This window comes from Sinocyclocheilus grahami, unplaced genomic scaffold (genome assembly GCF_001515645.1).
Source record: "Sinocyclocheilus grahami isolate Dianchi unplaced genomic scaffold, SAMN03320097.WGS_v1.1 scaffold134.1, whole genome shotgun sequence".
NCBI classification, from domain to species: domain Eukaryota; kingdom Metazoa; phylum Chordata; class Actinopteri; order Cypriniformes; family Cyprinidae; genus Sinocyclocheilus; species Sinocyclocheilus grahami.
Window position 1 is genome coordinate 2,459,545 of NW_015505313.1, and position 20,733 is coordinate 2,480,277.

General features: G+C 36.2%; 2 protein-coding genes across 4 annotated transcripts in view; both read left to right on the plus strand.

Annotated features, from left to right (window-relative positions):
• The first annotated feature begins 212 nt into the window (after window positions 1–212).
• On the plus strand, window positions 213–16,102 carry LOC107590916 (receptor-type tyrosine-protein phosphatase epsilon-like). 2 transcript variants are annotated; one of them, XM_016279870.1, is made up of 21 exons: window positions 213–323; window positions 5,114–5,312; window positions 6,589–6,660; window positions 6,955–7,051; window positions 8,876–8,949; window positions 9,122–9,255; window positions 9,351–9,441; window positions 9,603–9,679; window positions 10,176–10,212; window positions 10,355–10,452; window positions 10,616–10,735; window positions 10,951–11,114; window positions 12,413–12,548; window positions 12,633–12,782; window positions 12,917–13,010; window positions 13,098–13,174; window positions 13,425–13,559; window positions 14,053–14,178; window positions 14,286–14,437; window positions 14,975–15,110; window positions 15,274–16,102. In XM_016279870.1, the coding sequence occupies exons 3-21, from the start codon at window positions 6,591–6,593 to the stop codon at window positions 15,346–15,348; spliced, it is 2,043 nt and encodes a 680-aa protein (XP_016135356.1). In that variant the 5' UTR covers window positions 213–323; window positions 5,114–5,312; window positions 6,589–6,590; the 3' UTR covers window positions 15,349–16,102. The 2 variants fall into 2 exon arrangements, with proteins under 2 accessions (XP_016135356.1, XP_016135357.1); XM_016279871.1 differs by lacking the exons at window positions 213–323; window positions 5,114–5,312; window positions 6,589–6,660; window positions 6,955–7,051 and adding an exon at window positions 8,691–8,794.
• Window positions 16,103–18,437: 2,335 nt separating this feature from the next.
• The window catches only part of LOC107590917 (BTB/POZ domain-containing protein KCTD3-like), a 13,921-nt gene continuing 11,625 nt past the window's right edge, over window positions 18,438–20,733 (plus strand). For both annotated transcript variants that reach the window (XM_016279872.1, XM_016279873.1), the window contains exons 1-2: window positions 18,438–18,833; window positions 19,396–19,449. In XM_016279872.1, the coding sequence (XP_016135358.1) occupies window positions 18,763–18,833; window positions 19,396–19,449 (125 nt within the window). In that variant the 5' untranslated portion in view covers window positions 18,438–18,762. The remainder of the gene's footprint in view (window positions 18,834–19,395; window positions 19,450–20,733) is intronic.

Below are 20,733 nucleotides of genomic sequence, written 5' to 3' on the forward strand. Positions count from 1 at the left end.
TAATTAATATAAATTATTTATTTTTTTTAACCAAAACTTTCGCTGTCTGGCCAGCATCTAAAATAATAACATTATTTGCAATTCCCCATATCCAGAGTACATGTAGATGTGATGACTGACTGGGGAACATTTTTTCCACCATAAATGAGAGTGGCGCACGGTGCATCATCATCATCATCATCATCATCACACGGCAGGCCCCGGCGCTCGTAGACTAGAGAGGAGGGACCACAGACACTCTGCACAGCATCCTCAACAACCAAACCATCAGCACTGAACACTGGATTTTACCGACACTTTACATGGACCGGGACATCACACTGGTAATACTGCAATTATTACTTTGCAAAATAGAGTCCATTTATCATTTGCGTAGTTTTTCTCCGGTAAAAGGAAATATGTTTCACGTTCGTGATGATGAGTTCGAAATAATTCATTCTCTCAGCATCGCCCATTTTGTCGTTTACTCACATTTACTCGCGTGAACACGAGATTTCGTTAACCTGTTTACGTTTTTGTCTCAGTGTTTACTCTGCTTGGATTTACTGTAGGTTTAATAATTGCAAGATTTGTTTATAAGGGAGTCAGTGGGTTGTGTTTCAAAATCTATTGAGCTGCCTGTCTAGACAGCATTTTGCGTGCAGCAATATTTTTCAGCTGTCTCGTACTATGTTGTCCAAAAATGTTGCACACGCCTAAGGTGCTCAAAAATGTTGTAGCTCGTACACAGATATGAACCCTTAAATGGTTTCTGTATACTAGGGGATAAGTAAAGAATTGCATTAAAATGTTGAAATGAGGTTTCTGCAAAGGAGGCCACGTGACTAATACATGCAATATACATTTAAAAAAAAAGAGTACAATATTGATCTGAAAGTAACATGGCAAAATGTTGATTTATTTACATGTTATATTCATATTATAAAATTGAAAATAAAAACAATATTTGAAGAACAACATAAAAGATTTGAGTCCTATTATGCAGGATGTTTCATTTTAAATGTAATTATTTTTTGTTCCTGCACTTTTAAGGGTTAAACAGGGAGGGAGAATAGTGTTATTGCATTATTGGATCAACATCCTGTGTTTACACTAATGACATACAGATGAAAAGAGTTGGCTGACCTTTTCGTCACTTGAGTTATTCCTTTATGCATATATTAATGGAACATAAAAAGTTGCATAAGGCAATTCTCATTATGAGGTTTCTGCAAAGGAGGCCACGTGACTAATACATGCAATATACATTTAAAAAAAAAAAAGTACAATATTGATCTGAAAGTAACATGGCAAAATGTTGATTTATTTACATGTTATATTCATATTATAAAATTGAAAATAAAAACAATATTTCGAAGAACAACATAAAAGATTTGAGTCCTATTATGCAGGATGTTTAATTTTAAATGTAATTATTTTTTGTTCCTGCACTTTTAAGGGTTAAACAGGGAGGGAGAATAGTGTTATTGCATTATTGGATCAACATCCTGTGTTTACACTAATGACATACAGATGAAAAGAGTTGGCTGACCTTTTCGTCACTTGAGTTATTCCTTTATGCATATATTAATGGAACATAAAAAGTTGCATAAGGCAATTCTCATAAGTCTGTTTGTGTGGATGTGACGTTTGGAAAAAGAGGCCGATAGATTTTGCCCTGAGGGTGAGGCAGAGGGTGATGCCATTGGTATACTCATTTCCATTCTTGCCACAAATACTTTAGAGCCACTGTAAAATATGTTTAGATGTGAAAACATGTAAATGAACAACAGATTGTATTCAAGTCAAAAATATTATTTAATATAACAGAATCAACCAGATTCCATTATGATACTATTATTAAGGATAAGGTCAAGTAGAAATAGTACACAACTAGACTTTTTATAATGTACTCTTTGTCTTTTATACTGTACTTTTGCTCCAGGACCCAGATTTACTATTATCATGTGGTGACCCACTGCACTACACATACTAAAGCAAACAAAAATATCTTCATAATCAAACATTAAAATTTATTAATACTACTACAAACATCACACACCTAACAAAAAACAAATAGAAAAAAGTTTAAATAGTTTTCTCTGCATTTAAAAAATTGCAATAGTTTTAACAGAATAGCCTTTGATTTAAACAACATTCCTCATTCATTTTGCACTCAAGACCATATCAAAATAGACCTGCAATCCATTTTCGGGTCACTACCCACCAGCTGAGAATGACTGTGATCTGCGGGCTATATTAAACCGCACATCCACTAGAATAATAGTTTTCCAAAGTCCGGATTATTCATTGATAACCATTTTTGCAAACATCTTAAATCACAAATCTTTCCATCCCTCTCTTGCATTTGAATATTTTCCAGCTTTTAGCCTTTTTATCTCTCAGAGATTAAAGCAAAGCTGTTTTAAGTCTCAAAAGCATTCCATCGAAAGCATACTGTGTATTTGAATCCTATTAGTGCAATGAATAAATGTTTAGAAAAATGGATTTGAATAATATTAGCATATCTCATAGATGCATTTTCCTGAAGTTTATGTAATATGTATAACAATGGTGTGATGTGACCTTGTTTCTGGTAGAGAGAGAGAGAGCGCAGCCGGCAGGATTAAAGCGACATGCGCTTAAATGGAGATTAATTTCATAATTACTTGTGCACAGCACTCTAATCTGAAAGCTTAAGATGTTGGTAAACACTTCGGTTTTAAGACCCTCCTAGCTGACAAGGCCAAGAGGTCAGTATAAATGAAATGGCAGATTTACTGTAAATTACTTACTGGAATCTGATTCATTATCTGTTCTTGTTCCATAATGTGAACTCAGGTAGCAGATATTTCACAAGAAACAAATGCCCCTGACCTTTTCCACTAAAGTGATCTCTCATCGATTTAATCTTATTATAGGACATTCAATTGAATGTGAGTAATGTGAAGTTGTTTCAAATCATTTTGCTTCTAGAGATTCAGCCAAGATTATGGATTTTCGGTCTATATCGGTTTAGGAGTTATCCATTACTGATGTGGCAAACCACATTTGTGAAGGTTAAGCGAATTTTAGATAGATAATTTATAGACTATAAGTCATAGACTGGTAATGCACATAAGAAATTTACAGAAGTAGAACCTCTCATAGCTTATGGAAGAGGCTTTTTACTATGCATCAGCATTTGCTTTTGTTCTGCATTAAATGCATCTTGAAAATAAACGCTGGTAGTCACGTTCTTGCATAGAGGTCAGTTATAGTGCAGAGTCAGCCTTCTGTGTGCTGTTCAGCATCTCTCCAACACCTCCATCCAATCTGTTTCCTGTGTTTGAAGAGACTACATGGTTACTTGGACCTACACTAATGTCTACACTACACAAATTTTTGCTCAGAGAGTTTATTAATTAATATCATGAATGAAAACGAACACTTTGATTTCCAGAATGTGCTCTGAATGTGCTAGTGACACAAAAATTATACACTGAGAGATTCTGGCTGTAGTTTTGGAAAATTGTAACACTATTCGAATAGGATGTTATTTTGGATTGTCTTGAAAAGCAAAAAGCCTTAATGAACTATAAGCAACAATCAGTAAAAGGGAGTAACGGGAGGCAACATCCTGGCTATAGATCTAAAGCCCCTCATTTACACAGGAAGTCTATTGGATTTGAAAGCTAAAATCTCTTCTTGTTTTGTACTCAAAGGTTCTAGTTAGTGGTTGATGGGGAGCTTATTGCATCTCTTAGAGACAGAAAAGTGTGTTTTGTTTTCCTCTGCGAATGAGTGGGAAAATGTGTGTCTGAGATTTATGTAAAATACAAACATACATACAAAATGCTAACAAAGAAAAGCAGAGGCTGAATTATATAAAGGTTACAGACACTTCCTCCTGTCTTAATTCATTAGTGGTGCTCTCTCACATTGTTCTTCATTCAAACTATTAAGCACCAACAATATGCATTCAATTTCCATATGAAAGATCTGCAGAGCGCAGCAACATGCATTTCTCAAGGTCACAGCATGCATTGACATTCAGATCAGGTTTTACTGCTTGATATACTGCTTGTTCCTTGTAGTGTGTCGGTATGTTGTTTCATCTTTCGGGGGACTGTTTCATTTGGTGTTGTCTGCATGATTTTTTCATGAGAATTTGTCATGAAGGCCATTGACTCATACATTAACAACCGCTTCCAGACTGCCAGTTATGGAAGCCTCTCTGTTGACTGAGCAGTGCCAAGCCACAGTCAGCTCATAGGAAGACCATGAAAAAATAAAGAATGGTTGGATGTCTCAAATGAAGGTTTCATGATATGCACATATTCTATTTAGCTAAATGAACATTTATGGCCATCCAGAAATGAGTAAAAGTTGACTTAATGGATAAGATTGAACCTTTATTTAATGTATACGCATTAGGCTAGACACTGTCATTATTCACAATAATGGTGCATGTAAAAATAATGTTGGCTTTCAGTGCTGTTAGAGCCTGAGTAACCGTCACTTGGTTTTAATTGACAATGTTCTTGATTTGATTTGCATTCATGTGATCCGGTCAGGGCCCTGAGATGACCAAAAGTGACTGACCCAGTTTACCACAGTATATTATGACCAGGGTTGTTGCTAAAATTTTTATTGGTGGGACGCTTCTCCTCCTTGCCCATAATGGTCAGAGCTTTTGCATTCTTTTAAAATGCTTTATTTCTTAATCTCAGATTTATATAAAAAAAAATTTAAATAAACAAGTGTAAAAAAAAATAAAAATACAAAATAATAAAATATAAATTAGTTTACTGTGGTATGATATGAAATGCTTATTATTTGCTGCTGAAGAGACAATGCTGAATATATCAGACTCTGATAGTCTACATTACAAGGTGTATAGATAAGGTTAGCCATGCATGCTTGACTACAGATTGGCAGTTTTCCAACAGGAGTAGATCTTCTCAAACTGATTTTTGGGCGACAAATCAACTGGCACAATTCTAAAGGAGAGATTTAAAGTTGATCTTTTTGCTTCTCTCTCTTTCCACAACCCCCTCTGCCACTGCCTGTCCTACACAATTTATGAGGTTTAAAAAAAAGAAAAGAAGACAATTCCCTCTCCTAATGTATCCTTACTCCTTGTTCTTTGCAGGCAGTGGCTATCTAAGGATAGCCCACCCGGAGAGGACAATGAAAAAACCTGCACTCATATATTATTGAAAGACAGAAGTGCCTTCACAGATATCATGACTCCTGGAGACCTTCTGAAAAAGTATCATAATAATTAATGTCTCCTCTCTTGAAAGCTATGGACTGAGAAGTTGCCTCGGAGTGAGACATATTTCACATTTGTGAGTATGCTTGTGTGTAAGGCTGCATGAATCCTTCATGTTTTCTTTTCTAATCTCTATAGACAGAGTTCATAAACGTTTGGAGGCAGCTAGATTTTATGTCCCAGCTTTTGAAAGGATTAATATGTGAAATCTCTCTTCGGTGGCATTGAAAAAGTTACAGGGGATCAATCATATATCGGTTATGTGACAGATTTTCTGTGTTGGGTGATTTGCTGGACATCTATATATGCAGTTGTCTTATTACCACTCACTTATAAACCAAGCCACATTCATTTCTAATTGCATATTTCAATTATTAATTTAAGGCATTTTAAAAATGTCATTCATTTGGGAAGGCATTTAAAAATAAAGTGGGGTCTAAATGTTTGAGACCACAAGTGAAAATACACTTGAACAGCTGACCCTTTATACAAATTTCACATGATCAATGTCACAAATTTGATTATTGTCCTAAAAATAAAGTAGAATCTGAAATATAACAATATTATTTTCTTTTACATTTTTACGTTTTCAAATCACATTGTGTCTTTTGTACCACACTGTATTTAATATTAAGTTTATTATATACTGAACATCACATAGAAATGATCATTGTTGGGCTGAATTTACACACAATACCTTTTTAGATATAAAAGTGTGATGATATCCGGAGTAGAAAGTCTTGTCCTACTTTTCTCAGTTGCTGCTGGTTGTGTGCGGTAGATGGTACCGTATCTCCAGAGGCCACAACTCTCTGGACCATTAATTGAAATTAATTTTAGATTTGCTCATGTAGGGGGAAGATTCTTACTGAATGGCATGAGAAAAAGATTGATGGATTTAATATAGGTTAATTGAATCTCTTGTGAAGCCTTTGCACATTCGAGTGTATCTTAGTTCTGCAGGATTTTGTCAGAAAAAAAATGGTTCTGAATAGTACTGAATTATACATTCTTAAAGGGATAGTTCACCCAAAAATTTAAATTCTGTCTTTATTTACTCACACTCATGTCGTTCCAAACCTTTGTTCTTCTTCGGAACACAAATTAAGATTTTTTTTTGATGAAATCCGAGAGCTTTCTGACCCTGCATAGACAGCAATGTAACTGAAGTAACTGAACGGGTTTGGAATGACATGAGGGTGAGTAATTAATGACAAAATTTCCATTTTGGGTGAACTATCCCTTTAATCATAAGGAAAATGCAGATTTTCAAATAAAGTTAGTTATCAGTTATTTAATCTATTACCAGGACACTCAAATAGTTGTTTGTTGTTTTCTCTTCTTATGTGCAGCCATGATGGTCCTGTTTCTAGTTTCAGCAGCTCTCATTTCAAACAGTTCCTCTCATGGAAACCTGACCACAGGTATATCATATTCAGATATCTGTTTTTCCACTTAAAATGATTTAGAAACATACCGACACGTAATCTGTACCCAGAACTGGAATTTCCATAGGATTGGAATGTCTGGAATTGGAACGTTTCACATTTTAAAATATGAAAATGCTTTCATATCCAATTTTATCCAGTTTAAATCCATTCCGCAGAATTCCATGCATTTTCATTCTTGAATAAAGCCTGCATATTCCATCTGGGCCTGCTGAAAAGCCTGTGGAGAATCTTACTTCACTCACTTCCATTGTCTTTCTCTTTGTTCAGAGTCTCCTGCGCCTCAAGGCTCACATGTCTTAGCCTCAGGCCTCGTCACCTCTCTCCTGCTTGTCATCTTTCTTCTCCTCATCGCCTACATTCTGAGGTAAGATAACACACATACCCCAAAAACATTCTATTCTAAATAACACATTATACATTATATGCAGAGATACAATGAAATATATATGAGTGAACAGCCCTTCTTTTGACCCCCACTGTACTCAGCTCTAGGCATTTATAAGTCTGGCCTACAGTGTTGCCAACTGCTGTAATTCCATTCCTTTATTAAACCTCTCAGGCCAGCTATGCCTATACAAATATTTATTGATAGGCATCAAACTTCCTGTTCTCGCTACATGAAAATCGCTCATTTGTCCAGGCCAGAAATGTCTTTATCTAAAGCTTCCATTATTATCATAACATCAACTCAGCAGTTTCAAATGAAATGATAATCATACCTCTAATAGATTCACTTTCTCTAGGGCTCCTCCACATGTTGTCTGTAGTACCTACAAAAATTCTCACCCCTCACTGTTCCTACCTGCAGAACTAACACATGTTCCCCTCTAGTGTTCTTCTATAGTTGTAAGGGAAGTGCAAATTACCTTAGTTTCAAACCTATCCTGTAATATAGACCACAAGAATATTAAGCAGAACACCAATAAGACATTTTTCTCTTAAGCACTAAATCAGCATATTACTGTATATTGCTTTCTAAAGGATCATTTGACACTGAAGTCTGGAGTAATAGATGAAAACTCAGCTTTGCTATTACAGGAATGAATTACATTTTAAAATATAATAAAATCAAAAACAAATATTTTAAACTGTAATAATATTTCACAATATTACTGCTTTTCCTGTATTTTTGATTAAACAAATGCAGCCTTTGTGAGCATAAAGGACTTCTTTCAAAAACAAAACAAAAAAATATTACCAGCCTCACAGTTTTGAACAGTAGCCTACTCTTCCTGTCAAGTGTTCTCATCTTTCTAACATTACTTGTATCCAACATTACAAAATTATTTGCAAATATAGTGCAAATAATTTAATACCTCAATCTTGAATATTTGATTACATTCCTTTTTGCCAAGAACATAAATGTACAGTACATGTTAGTCGTTATCTTGTACCATTTCCTAGATATGCACTCAAGCATTTCATTTATACTACATTATATTATATTACATTGTTTGTTAAAGATGTGTACTTTCTGAGCCTCCAGATATAACAACAAAAATAATTGCAGGGGCTAGCTGCATAATCTCTATGTTAAGACTGTGACTTAAGAACTAGTCTGATCAACTAGCAGTTACCAAGGTGTAATGAGGTGTCATTTTTTGGATTCAAATTAGACCAATCTACATTTTGATGTAACCGGCCACAGGTTTTCAAATAGGTTTCCTGACACTCCCCCTGTCCGCCATTGGTCAGTCCTCAGTCCAACAGATAGCTTCACTCCAAACGCACACCATTGGTTGCGATTAAACAAACAGAGCCATGTTTTGAAAGATAGAGCCATAGAGGCACAGTGTTGATGCTTTTTCAGGGAATCAGCTTACAAAAGGCTTAGTTACAGTTGCTGCTGCCTTTTAAGCAGAGAGAGAATAAATTATTTTAACATAATAAAATAGCACACTTCACCTTTAAGAGTGTGTGTGTGTGTGTGTGTGTGTGTGCGTGCGCGTGCCTGTTTATGACCCTGCCAAGCTGCTCCAGCAGCAGCTGCATGTGTAGTGAAATGTGAAAGCAGTTGTGATGGTGTGTCAGCGAGTCATTCTCTCTCAGCTGCTCTGAGGAATCAGACAACTAAACAATCTCCCATGAGAAAGAACTTTAGATTTTGGTGTGTATTGAGAACTTTGCCATTTTTTACTTTTTGTTTTGTTTTATCTCTCTATAAATGTCTTACTTCAAAATCTCTCAGGTTTAGAGAGCAAAGGAAGGATCTTGTCGCCTCGGTTGACAAAAAGTTGCCAAATGGCTTTTTGGAAGATCAAGGTAAGTTTTGATTTGTCAGATTTTTTGCTGCCATTTTGTCTATTTGTATCAAACCTATATTTTCAGAACAAAGCTTTTAGAACTTGGCATCTGCTTGAGAGATATAAAACAGAATCAGGAGAAGAATGCATCTCTTTCAGCCTGTATGTCTTTCTTCTTCTCTCTCTGTCAGAACAAACGGTGGTGCTCCTCCCCAGATCACCCTCTCCATCAAAGCGTTATTTCCCCATCCCTCTGGACGCCCTGGAGGAAGAGTTTCGCCTACGCATGGCAGATGATGGCAAACTGTTTAGAGAGGAATTTAATGTAAGAGCTTAGACACACACAAACTTTATCATTCTCTCATTTTGTTTTCTTATACTCACATACTGTTTCTTTCTTCTGCTGCTTCTCTTTTAAAGTCTTTGCCTTGCGGTTTTGGCTGTGGTACCTTTGAAGAGGCGAGCAGAGAGGAGAACAGAGAAAAGAACAGATATCCCAATATTCTGCCCTGTATGTGTTCCTCACACTTGCAAACTTTCCAAACACTGTGGAAGAGCTTGTTTTGTGTCCTTTAGGTTTAGTATACTTTTGTAATGGTGATTGTTAGGATTTGAATGAAGGAAGTTGGTCCTTAGAGTTTAATAAAACACATCTCTTCATTTCATTCTCAGATGACCACTCAAGAGTGCTGCTTTCACACATAGATGGATATATGGGCTCTGATTACATAAATGCCTCTTATATAGATGTGAGTACTTTCTCCATGCTTTGAAAAAAAGAAGAAGTAGGAATTAAAGGGATAGTTTACACAAAAATGGAAATTCTGTCATTAATTACTCAACCTCATGTTGTTCCAAACCCGTAAGACATTTGTTCATCTTCAGAACACAAATGAAGATATTTTTGATGAAATCCGAGAGCTTTCTGACTCTACATAGAGCACTGACTCTAATCTGCAGGGTCAGAAAGCTCTCGGATTTCATCAAAAATATCTTAATTTGTGTTCTGAAGATGAACGAAGGTCATGGTTTGGAATGACATGAGGGTGAGTAATCAATGACAACATTTTCATTTTTTGGTGAACTATCCCTTTCCTGTGATCTAATACAGTATGTATATTGTTATAAGACTTTAATACCTTATAAATAACACATTGTATAATGCCTATAATGCCTTGTATCTTGACATTGCACATGAATGTACTTTTCTGAGTCTCAGGATTGATTCACTGATCTTTCCTATAGGGCTACAGAGAAAAAAACAAATTTATTGCGGCTCAAGGTATGCGCAAATATTTTCCCTCTTCCCATTTGTAATAAACATTAAGAAGGTAATTGAATCAATCAAAAGTAAACATTTTAACCTCAAATGACCTTTAATTCATCTATGTTTTGATTTTGTTATATTTTTGTCTTATTTTCAGGCCCAAAACCAGAGACAGTGGGAGATTTCTGGAGGATGGTTTGGGAACAGAAATCTGCCACTATAGTCATGTTGACCAACACAAGAGAGAGAAAAGAGGTAAGAGGAGACATCACAAGTTTGTAAGAGTTTAACAAGTAAATAGTTGCAGAAAGTTATAAAAAAAAGTGGACAATATAAAAAAAAAATTTCAAAACACTACTAATAAATTGCAGTAATCAAGTATTTGGTTAAATATGTGTGATGTCTGTGTGAAATGCAGGAAAAGTGCTATCAGTACTGGCCTGAGCAGGGCTGCTGGATCTATGGCTGTGTGAGGGTGGCAATGGAAGATGTCACAGTGTTGGTGGACTACACAATCAGGAAGTTCTGTGTGCAGCATGTGAGTGGTCATTTCCCTTAGAAACATTACATCATCAGTAATCAAAAGTTCTGCATAATATACTGACATACTAATACACTAATTCTCTTGACAGGCCTGTAATTTAGTAACCAAGAATTTTTTACACCCTTGTGGAACCAGCCAGGCAGTATTTGCTCGTATAATTCAAATTTATACGTTTTTTTTTACTTATGCAAGCTGGTGTGATTTTGCAGCATGCTGCTGATGGCTGCAGACCTCCAAGGTTGGTCACTCAGCTGCATTTCACCAGCTGGCCTGATTTTGGTGTACCCCTTTCCCCTATTGGCATGCTTAAGTTCCTCAAGAAAGTCAAGACTGTCAACCCTGCCCATGCTGGACCAATTATAGTGCACTGTAGGTAAGACTGCGGGCTATTCTTAAAATATATTCACCTACAGACTAAGGGGTCATTCACAGAGAATGCGTATTTCCATTCCACAGTGCTACTTTTCCATTGTTTTTCTATATACTGTAAATACGCTAGATGGACGCGTTTAATTATTTTGTGTCTTTTGCAACATCCCGCATGACTCAATCCGAGCATCTTCAAGAATCGGCTAAAAACACATCTCTTCCATCTTTATTTGACCCTCTAACTCTAGCACTCTCTATTCTAAATCTATTCTTAAAAAAAAAAAACTTGCCCCTTTTAGACTTGCACTCTATTCATTTACTAACTGCTTGTTTTCTTTAAAAACAAACAAAAAAACGAACACTAGCTTCTCTAATCTTTTTTTTCGAATCTTTTTGCATTCTATCTATTTGTTTTCTTTTTATTTATTATACAATTAACAAAAGCAAAAGAAAGGCCTCTAACACTAGCTTGCTATATTCTTTTTCTGTTTTCTTTTTATTATAAAAAAAACCTTGCTTCGTGTACTGCATTAGGCTAACTGAGACTTGTTATAGCACTTGAATATCATTGCTCTTTTGTTGATTTTGATTGCTTCCATTGTCCTAATTTGTAAGTCGCTTTGGATAAAAGCGTCTGCTAAATTAATAAATGTAAATTACACAGTTTTCTAAAAATGCAGCACAACTTAAAAAAAAAAGGCATCTTGAGACCTTTTTGTTCCCCATTCCACTGCCTGCGTCTCACTTGTTTTAAAGCAAAAACATGTTCTGTGTGAATGGACCCTATGAAAATGAATGTACAGTATATAATAGAAATGTGTTACATACTACAGTCTATTAGATCTCTAGGGATGCACTCGTGCATGCTAATGAGTTAAGTACTATTTATTGGGCGAAAACATTTCAGCTATAACAAACAGTCTGGAATGCAAAGTATGCAGAAACAACCACCAACGCAGATGTCTTGAGGCTCAGCTGTTAAACGCCTCCCTCATGTGGGATTGTTAACACCTCAGCCAGAACCACAGACTTTCCCACTTGTTAAAGTGTGAAAAGTCCCTTATTGCAGTGAAATGGCCAACTCCAACTTTTTCTGGTATGCTGTATGGTAAAAACCTGCAATATTCACAGCATTATGAATGTTAATATAAAATTGATCCCATGTTCAATTGAACTGAGATAATTATCTAGCCCAAAATAGTAATTCAAATGGAAAGACCCAGCAGCTTTTACTACATTATCTCATTATCCCTCATTTCATGCCCTACTTCACATCTCACGACTCATTTTCTTTCTGTGTAGTGCTGGGGTTGGCAGGACTGGGACGTTCATTGTGATTGACGCGATGATGGATATGATGCACGCTGAAGCGAGGGTGGACGTGTTCGGCTTTGTGTCCAGGATAAGAAAGCAGCGCTGTCAGCTCATTCAAACGGAAGTAAAGGACTTTCCGCAGTCCCTCTTCTGTATTCAACTCATTTCAGCAGTGACTGGCCACTGATTTCCTCTCTCTCGCCCACAGATGCAGTATTCGTTCATTTACCAGGCACTTTTAGAGCATTACCTGTATGGTGACACAGAGTTAGACGTCGCTTCTTTGGAAGGCCACCTCCACAAACTCCACAACACACACACACAAATGGACCGAGTGGGTCTGGAGGAAGAATTCAGAGTGAGAACCACAATACACACATTACAGGATTTGCTAAGCAAGAGTATGGAATGATCTCATGATTTACTATGAACATACAATGACAAAAATAAATAGTTTTTTTGAACACATTGTTTTGTTTGGAATCTCCTTAGAAATTCACTAATGTCCGCATAATGAAGGAGAACATGAGAACCGGAAATCTGCCCACCAACATGAGAAAGAACAGAGTACTACAGATCATCCCATGTGAGAAGAGGGATATATATTTATAGATACAGATTTATCATTTCAGTGCTTTCTTTCTCTGTAATCAATATCCTGTCTTATTACTAGATGACTTCAACAGGGTAATATTATCAATGAAAAGAGGGCAAGAATTCACAGACTACATTAATGCATCTTTCATAGATGTAAGTATATGTTTCATAAAAAGCTAAATATTATTATTATTAATAAAATTATTGGTTATATTTACATATTATACTGTATTATCATCATTATAAGACCACATGCCACTTGACATAAATAAGGGCTTTGGATAAAAACAACAAAGAACATGCTATTTGTTCAGTACTTGCTTTGTATGTATATATATATATATATATATATATATAATTAAACAGAGCATTGGGAAAGGTACTCATAACTTTACCTTTGCAGGGTTATAGGCAGAAGGATTACTTTATAGCAACTCAGGCACCTTTAGCTCACACTGTGCAGGACTTCTGGCGCATGGTATGGGAGTGGAAGTGCCACTCTATTGTCATGCTGACTGAGCTGAAAGAGAGAGAACAGGTACAGTTTAACAGTTTATATTTATCTTTTTAATATTTATATATTAATTAGTGCTGTCAGACGATTAATCACGATTAATCGCATCCAAAATAAAAGTTTTTGTTTACATAATACATGTATGTGTACTGTGTATATTTATTACGTATATATAAATACACACACATACACTATATATTTTGAAAATATTTACATGTATATACATTTATATAATTATATTCTTATATTTTATATAAATATATTTAATATATAAACAACATATTTTTCTTAAATATATACATGCATGTGTTTGTATTTATATATAGACAATAAATAAACAGAGTATACGCACATATATTATGTAAACAAAAACTTTTATTTTGGATGCGATTAATCGCGATTAATCGTTTGACAGCACTAATATTAATAAACATAACGAAATGTGCAGTTACTCTTCCACAATTCCATGTCCTTAGTATTGACACATTCACTTCCTTTTCAACAACTCTCACTCCAGGAGAAGTGCATGCGTTACTGGCCAGCAGAGGGCAGCGTTTCATTTGGAGATTATGTATTGGAGCTGAAGAGAGACACGCTTTGTGAGACTTTCAGCATTCGAGACATGCTGCTGTCATATGCATCAGTGAGTTAAATGTGCAGTGAATTTGACCGTTTTATGCTCCAACACACGCTTCACTTAGGAGCTTCCTTTATTTTGCACACATTGAGGCTAAATTGAGCTGTTTGCAGGAAAAGCAGACTCGTCTAGTCAGACAGTTCCACTTCCATGGTTGGCCAGAGATTGGAATCCCATCAGACGGAAAGGGAATGATTGACATTATTGCTGCAGTGCAGAAACAACAGCAGCAATCTGGAAACAACCCTATAGTGGTGCATTGCAGGTACACATTCACTCTCAATCACTCCCTCACTTACACATTTCACACACACACACACACACACACACACACACACACACACACACAGGTTTGTTTTTGTGAAAAGTGGGGACACTCATTTACACATTTCACACACACACACACACACACACACACACACACACAGGTTTGTTTTTGTGAAAAGTGGGGACACTTTTTCAGACCGTATATTCTATTGCCCTACACCAACCCTACCCCTCACAGGAAACTTTGTGCTATTTCAGATTTTCAATACACTCCATTCTGTGTGATTTATAAGCGTTTTGAAAAGTGGGGACATGGGGTAATGTCCTGAAAAGTCACCTTCTCCTTGTAATACCTATGTCATACCTTTGTCATTATACAAATGTATGTCCTCATTTGTCACAAAAACGCGCACACACACACACACCATATTGTTTTATAATCATTTTTTCATATTGTTCAACAGCAATTTTTTGTATAAAGTCTTTAAAACCTATCATAAAAGTATGTTTTGGATTTTTTTTTTGGTGACATCAGTGCTGGTGCTGGTCGGACCGGAACCTTCATTGCCCTCAGCAACATCTTAGAGCGGGTCAAAGCCGAGGGGTTACTGGACGTATTCCAGACAGTGAAGAGTTTACGCACTCGGAGACCACATATGGTCCAAACTGTGGTAAGAATGCAAAACACTGCATAGTTCACATAGAGCTGATGGCTTCACTGTTATATTACAATATGAAAAATAGTAATAATCATAAAATAATAGAGAATGAGTAGATATTTTGGCTTTTGACTGTGTGAATTATGATATAATGTATTTCCATTTGTCTTTTCAGGAACAATATGACTTCTGCTACAGAGTTGTGCAAGATTTTGTTGACATCTACTCGGACTATGCTAATTTTAAATGAGTGCAGCTTACCAACACACATTTATATTATATTTAAACTGAAGAATATTACTGTGGCTTAGTGACACTCCATGCACTTGACATTTCCTATTCTTGTTATATGCAGTAAGGTAATATTTTGGATATGACCAGACTCCAGTGGCTTAACCACTTCAAGTCTATTGCATTAAGTTTTTGTTACATTTGTGTAATTAGTATTTAGTATGAAATAAGTTTTTCTTTTTAATATGACCATAATATTTAATTTGTACATTAACAAGTTTTGTTTACTACAAAATTATTTTTATTTATAAATTGTGTTCACAAAAGTGTAAAGCATTCCATTCTGACTATTTGTTCCTTCTATTTATGCTCCAGCTTGCTTCCCAGAAATGTGCATGGTTATTTGTGTGTACTAGTGTACTAAAATGAATACTTCCAAATTTGAATTTTATGGCAATTCTTGGCCAGACTCTAATTTGCATCAGCCTTGATAAGTCACTTGTACCATATACATGCTCTTCACCTTTCACATCACCTTCATAACCTGACTGAGATGTCCAACCACTTGATGAAACTTTAGCAGGCTTTAAAGTTTCTGTGATGATAATGTTGTTTATTCTTATGACTTCATAAGCCAATCAAATACCCAAGAGATACCGATATGGATTAAGCGTGCAACATTCAAAGGAAGTAGTAAAATCCATAATGATATTTGGTTGAAGAATTAATACATGCCATTTAGAGTTTAGTGAAACCTGTGAAATAACAGAAATAGTTTCCTTTCAGGAAACTTTGTGCTATTTCAGATTTTCAATACACTCCATTCTGTGTGATTTATAAGCGTTTTGAAAAGTGGGGACATGGGGTAATGTCCTGAAAAGTCACCTTCTCCTTGTAATACCTATGTCATACCTTTGTCATTATACAAATGTATGTCCTCATTTGTCACAAAAACGCGCACACACACACACACCATATTGTTTTATAATCATTTTTTCATATTGTTCAACAGCAATTTTTTGTATAAAGTCTTTAAAACCTATCATAAAAGTATGTTTTGGATTTTTTTTTTGGTGACATCAGTGCTGGTGCTGGTCGGACCGGAACCTTCATTGCCCTCAGCAACATCTTAGAGCGGGTCAAAGCCGAGGGGTTACTGGACGTATTCCAGACAGTGAAGAGTTTACGCACTCGGAGACCACATATGGTCCAAACTGTGGTAAGAATGCAAAACACTGCATAGTTCACATAGAGCTGATGGCTTCACTGTTATATTACAATATGAAAAATAGTAATAATCATAAAATAATAGAGAATGAGTAGATATTTTGGCTTTTGACTGTGTGAATTATGATATAATGTATTTCCATTTGTCTTTTCAGGAACAATATGACTTCTGCTACAGAGTTGTGCAAGATTTTGTTGACATCTACTCGGACTATGCTAATTTTAAATGAGTGCAGCTTACCAACACACATTTATATTATATTTAAACTGAAGAATATTACTGTGGCTTAGTGACACTCCATGCACTTGACATTTCCTATTCTTGTTATATGCAGTAAGGTAATATTTTGGATATGACCAGACTCCAGTGGCTTAACCACTTCAAGTCTATTGCATTAAGTTTTTGTTACATTTGTGTAATTAGTATTTAGTATGAAATAAGTTTTTCTTTTTAATATGACCATAATATTTAATTTGTACATTAACAAGTTTTGTTTACTACAAAATTATTTTTATTTATAAATTGTGTTCACAAAAGTGTAAAGCATTCCATTCTGACTATTTGTTCCTTCTATTTATGCTCCAGCTTGCTTCCCAGAAATGTGCATGGTTATTTGTGTGTACTAGTGTACTAAAATGAATACTTCCAAATTTGAATTTTATGGCAATTCTTGGCCAGACTCTAATTTGCATCAGCCTTGATAAGTCACTTGTACCATATACATGCTCTTCACCTTTCACATCACCTTCATAACCTGACTGAGATGTCCAACCACTTGATGAAACTTTAGCAGGCTTTAAAGTTTCTGTGATGATAATGTTGTTTATTCTTATGACTTCATAAGCCAATCAAATACCCAAGAGATACCGATATGGATTAAGCGTGCAACATTCAAAGGAAGTAGTAAAATCCATAATGATATTTGGTTGAAGAATTAATACATGCCATTTAGAGTTTAGTGAAACCTGTGAAATAACAGAAATAGTTTCCTTTCATTATTCCCTACAAACACGATACCTTGTGTTTTTGTCTGCTTGTTGGAACAAGGTCAGATAGAAAAAACTCATCTGTGCTGTCACTGCAGTGTTACTACAACAGGGTGAGAAATTCTGAAGAAAACGAGGAAAGAAAGACGTATGCCTTAATCCCAAATAACACCATTTTCTGCAATAAATGTTTCAGTCAATACTTGTGCCTGGGTGTGTGTGCAAATTTCTGTCTATTATTTTACTGCAGAAAGTCAATATAAGCAGTTTTTAGTAGTTGCATAGTAGTTTTGCAGGTTATATACACATCATTTTTGCAGTTGATATTGGTAATGCATAGTAGGTTTGTAGTGCACACTATGCATAATTTGTACGGTCAATTCCAATTACAACAATTTGAATTTTTTTGTTTGTTTGTTTTTACCAATATTAAAAACAGGCTACTTGAAACATGTTTTCATGTTCATTTACATGAGATGAAGACTCCCGGTAACCTAATAAAATCCGTTTTATTTTACATGGACTGAGTCACCTCACCTCGCCTTGAGCACACATTTAAGTCACTAAACATATTACTATGGTAATTATTATTAGTGGTCAATTGCATGACAGCTGGTCATGGAAAGATCGTGGTACTAATAAGTGACGACCTGCTCCCAGTAGATTAAAAGCGCCTTCATCTCGTATTTTATTGTACATGTCCTTTTATAATTATATTTTAAGTGCTGTTCATTTCTTTATTTGTAAAAACTTAGTAAGCAGTAAAAAATAAAAAATTACTGAGTGCACCTTTAAGACTGTAGATGTGAGAAGTACAGCTTTCTCCTCAAGACACACTCCCAAAACACGGGAGCACTGGGCGGGGTCTGCGTCCTGTGTCAGGAATGACGCCGTTCGATTGGCTGACGCTCTGACGAGTCCACAACGTTCTAGCATCGCTCTATGGCGTCCACAACACTGAACGTAGCGATCCCAAGTCCCATAGGCTACAGAAAAAGGCCTTTGATAGTTGAAGGCCGTGTTTTGAGTTGTTTATTAAAGCTCTGAATATGGAGAACACTGTGTGCGAACAGTTTCATCTCATAGGTCCTTCTCGTGACGCATAATTTATGGGCTCGCTGGGTCGTGAGGAAGATTAAAGAGAATCTTGAGGACTCCAGCTTGATCGATGCACAAACTGGATAATCAAATCGCGTGTATAACTGAACGGAATTAGAGGATGGCTGGAATTGGGAACAGTTCAACATCTGGAATGGGTGACATCATCCAGCTGAATGTCGGAGGAACGAGGTATGCTGACGTCATGAATTCTTTACAGGAATTCGAAGTCAAAACAGTTTGATTTGAGATCAAAGGCTACGTCAAAGAGTAGCGGATCTTGACTTTGATGTGACGCAACCAGCGTTGATATGTAACGGTACACAGTGTGTCCGCTAACCATGTCTTAAACTATAAAGCACATCATTTTGAGCTCAGACTACACATCTTGAACCTAACCATAACTTTTATTGCGTTAATGGGACTAAGTCTATTCAGTTCCTTATTTCATCCCCAGCTTCCACGTGTTTGACTACAGGATGTCATCATAACATCCAAAACCCCCTAAAATACTATCATAATTAAATAGAAATATATAAACAAAAGAAATACCCTAATAGAAGTAACAATTTCCCCCGAAATATCATGGTTACTTAAGTTACTATAATAAAACTGTGCATTAAAAATATGAAAAATACATTAACGCTTCTAACTGTAACAATAAATGTTAACTGGATTTTAGATCATTCTAGCTCACTGAGTGAAAGAGAAATGAGAAGTGATTGTATCATAAATCTTATCTACATATTTTCAGATTTAGCACATCAAGGCAGACTCTGACATGGATTCCTGACTCTTTCTTCTCAAGGTAAGATAAGATTGTCTGAAGCAGCACCGTAGCATGTTGTTTTTCTGCTCTTTTTTTTGGACTGGGAGGAAGTTTTGAGTTCTGAAAGTTGCAGTATGCTACATACATAAGTCTGAAAAATTAAAAGGGTCATATGATGCTGCTAAAAAGAACATTATTTTGTGTATTTGGTGTAATGAAATGTGTTTATGCGGTTTAAGGTTAAAAAAACACATTCTTTTCTACATACTGTACATTATTGTTTCTCCTCTATGCCCCGCCTTCTGAAACGCGTCGATTTTTACAAAGCTCACCGGTCTGAAAAGCGAGGTGTGCTCTGATTGGCCAGCTATCCAGTGCGTTGTGATTGGCCGAATACCTCAAGCATGTGACGGAAATGTTACGCCCCTTGCCATATTGTGATACCTTGTCCTGGCCGGAGCGACGAGACAAAAACATTAAAACCCATTATGAACGAGGCATTTGGGTCGAGGTCTTTTTACGCGTTGCATCGCGCCGCGTAAACATAAAACTATGTCTGCGTTTGTGATCGGAGAAGTGACAAACTACAAACGCTACTCTACACTGCTCAAAACTCACGTTTGAATCATCAGTGGCAAATTCTTTAAATATAAAAAACGTACTTGCAGTCTGTCAGTCAGAACAGCCGGCATTGTAGTCTACTCTACCAGGATCAGGAAACAGTCCTCCATAAAATGCGCTGCACACATCGGAATATTTGGGTTGAACTGTTCTGGAACAGTGTTGTAAATACAACTTAACCACTGATTTCTAGTCATGTCCTCTTTTGGAAGGCCAGACAAAGTAGTTTCGCTTTCACAACGAAACACAGCGTCACACACAGCGGGCTAGAGTGAGCGGCGGCCGCTGGACTTGAGAAAGGCGCGCCATGTTAAGTGTTTACGTTTTTCTACAGGAGGAAAATGCTTAATGAGAGACTTTGTGCATTGCGTTCATATTCTGCTGTTCTGTGGCCACGGATTTGCGGGTCTTGTCTTTTTCTTGCAGGACCCTGTATGTTATAGTACTAAATTAGTTTTAATCGTTTAATCACCACCACAGCGTCTTGTCTCCATTGGCAACACGCACGATTTGTGTCCGATTGCATGTGACGCCGCAGGTAGCGGAGAGTGCAAGTGGCGATTGCAAGTGACTTCGTAATTTAGTTTCTTTTTTCTTGTCTTCACCACCTGGCTACTGTTGTAAAATGTTGAGAGATTCAAACAAAAAAGGAATAAAAAATAGAACAAAATAAAAATAAAAGACTGCAAGTGACGTCGCTAG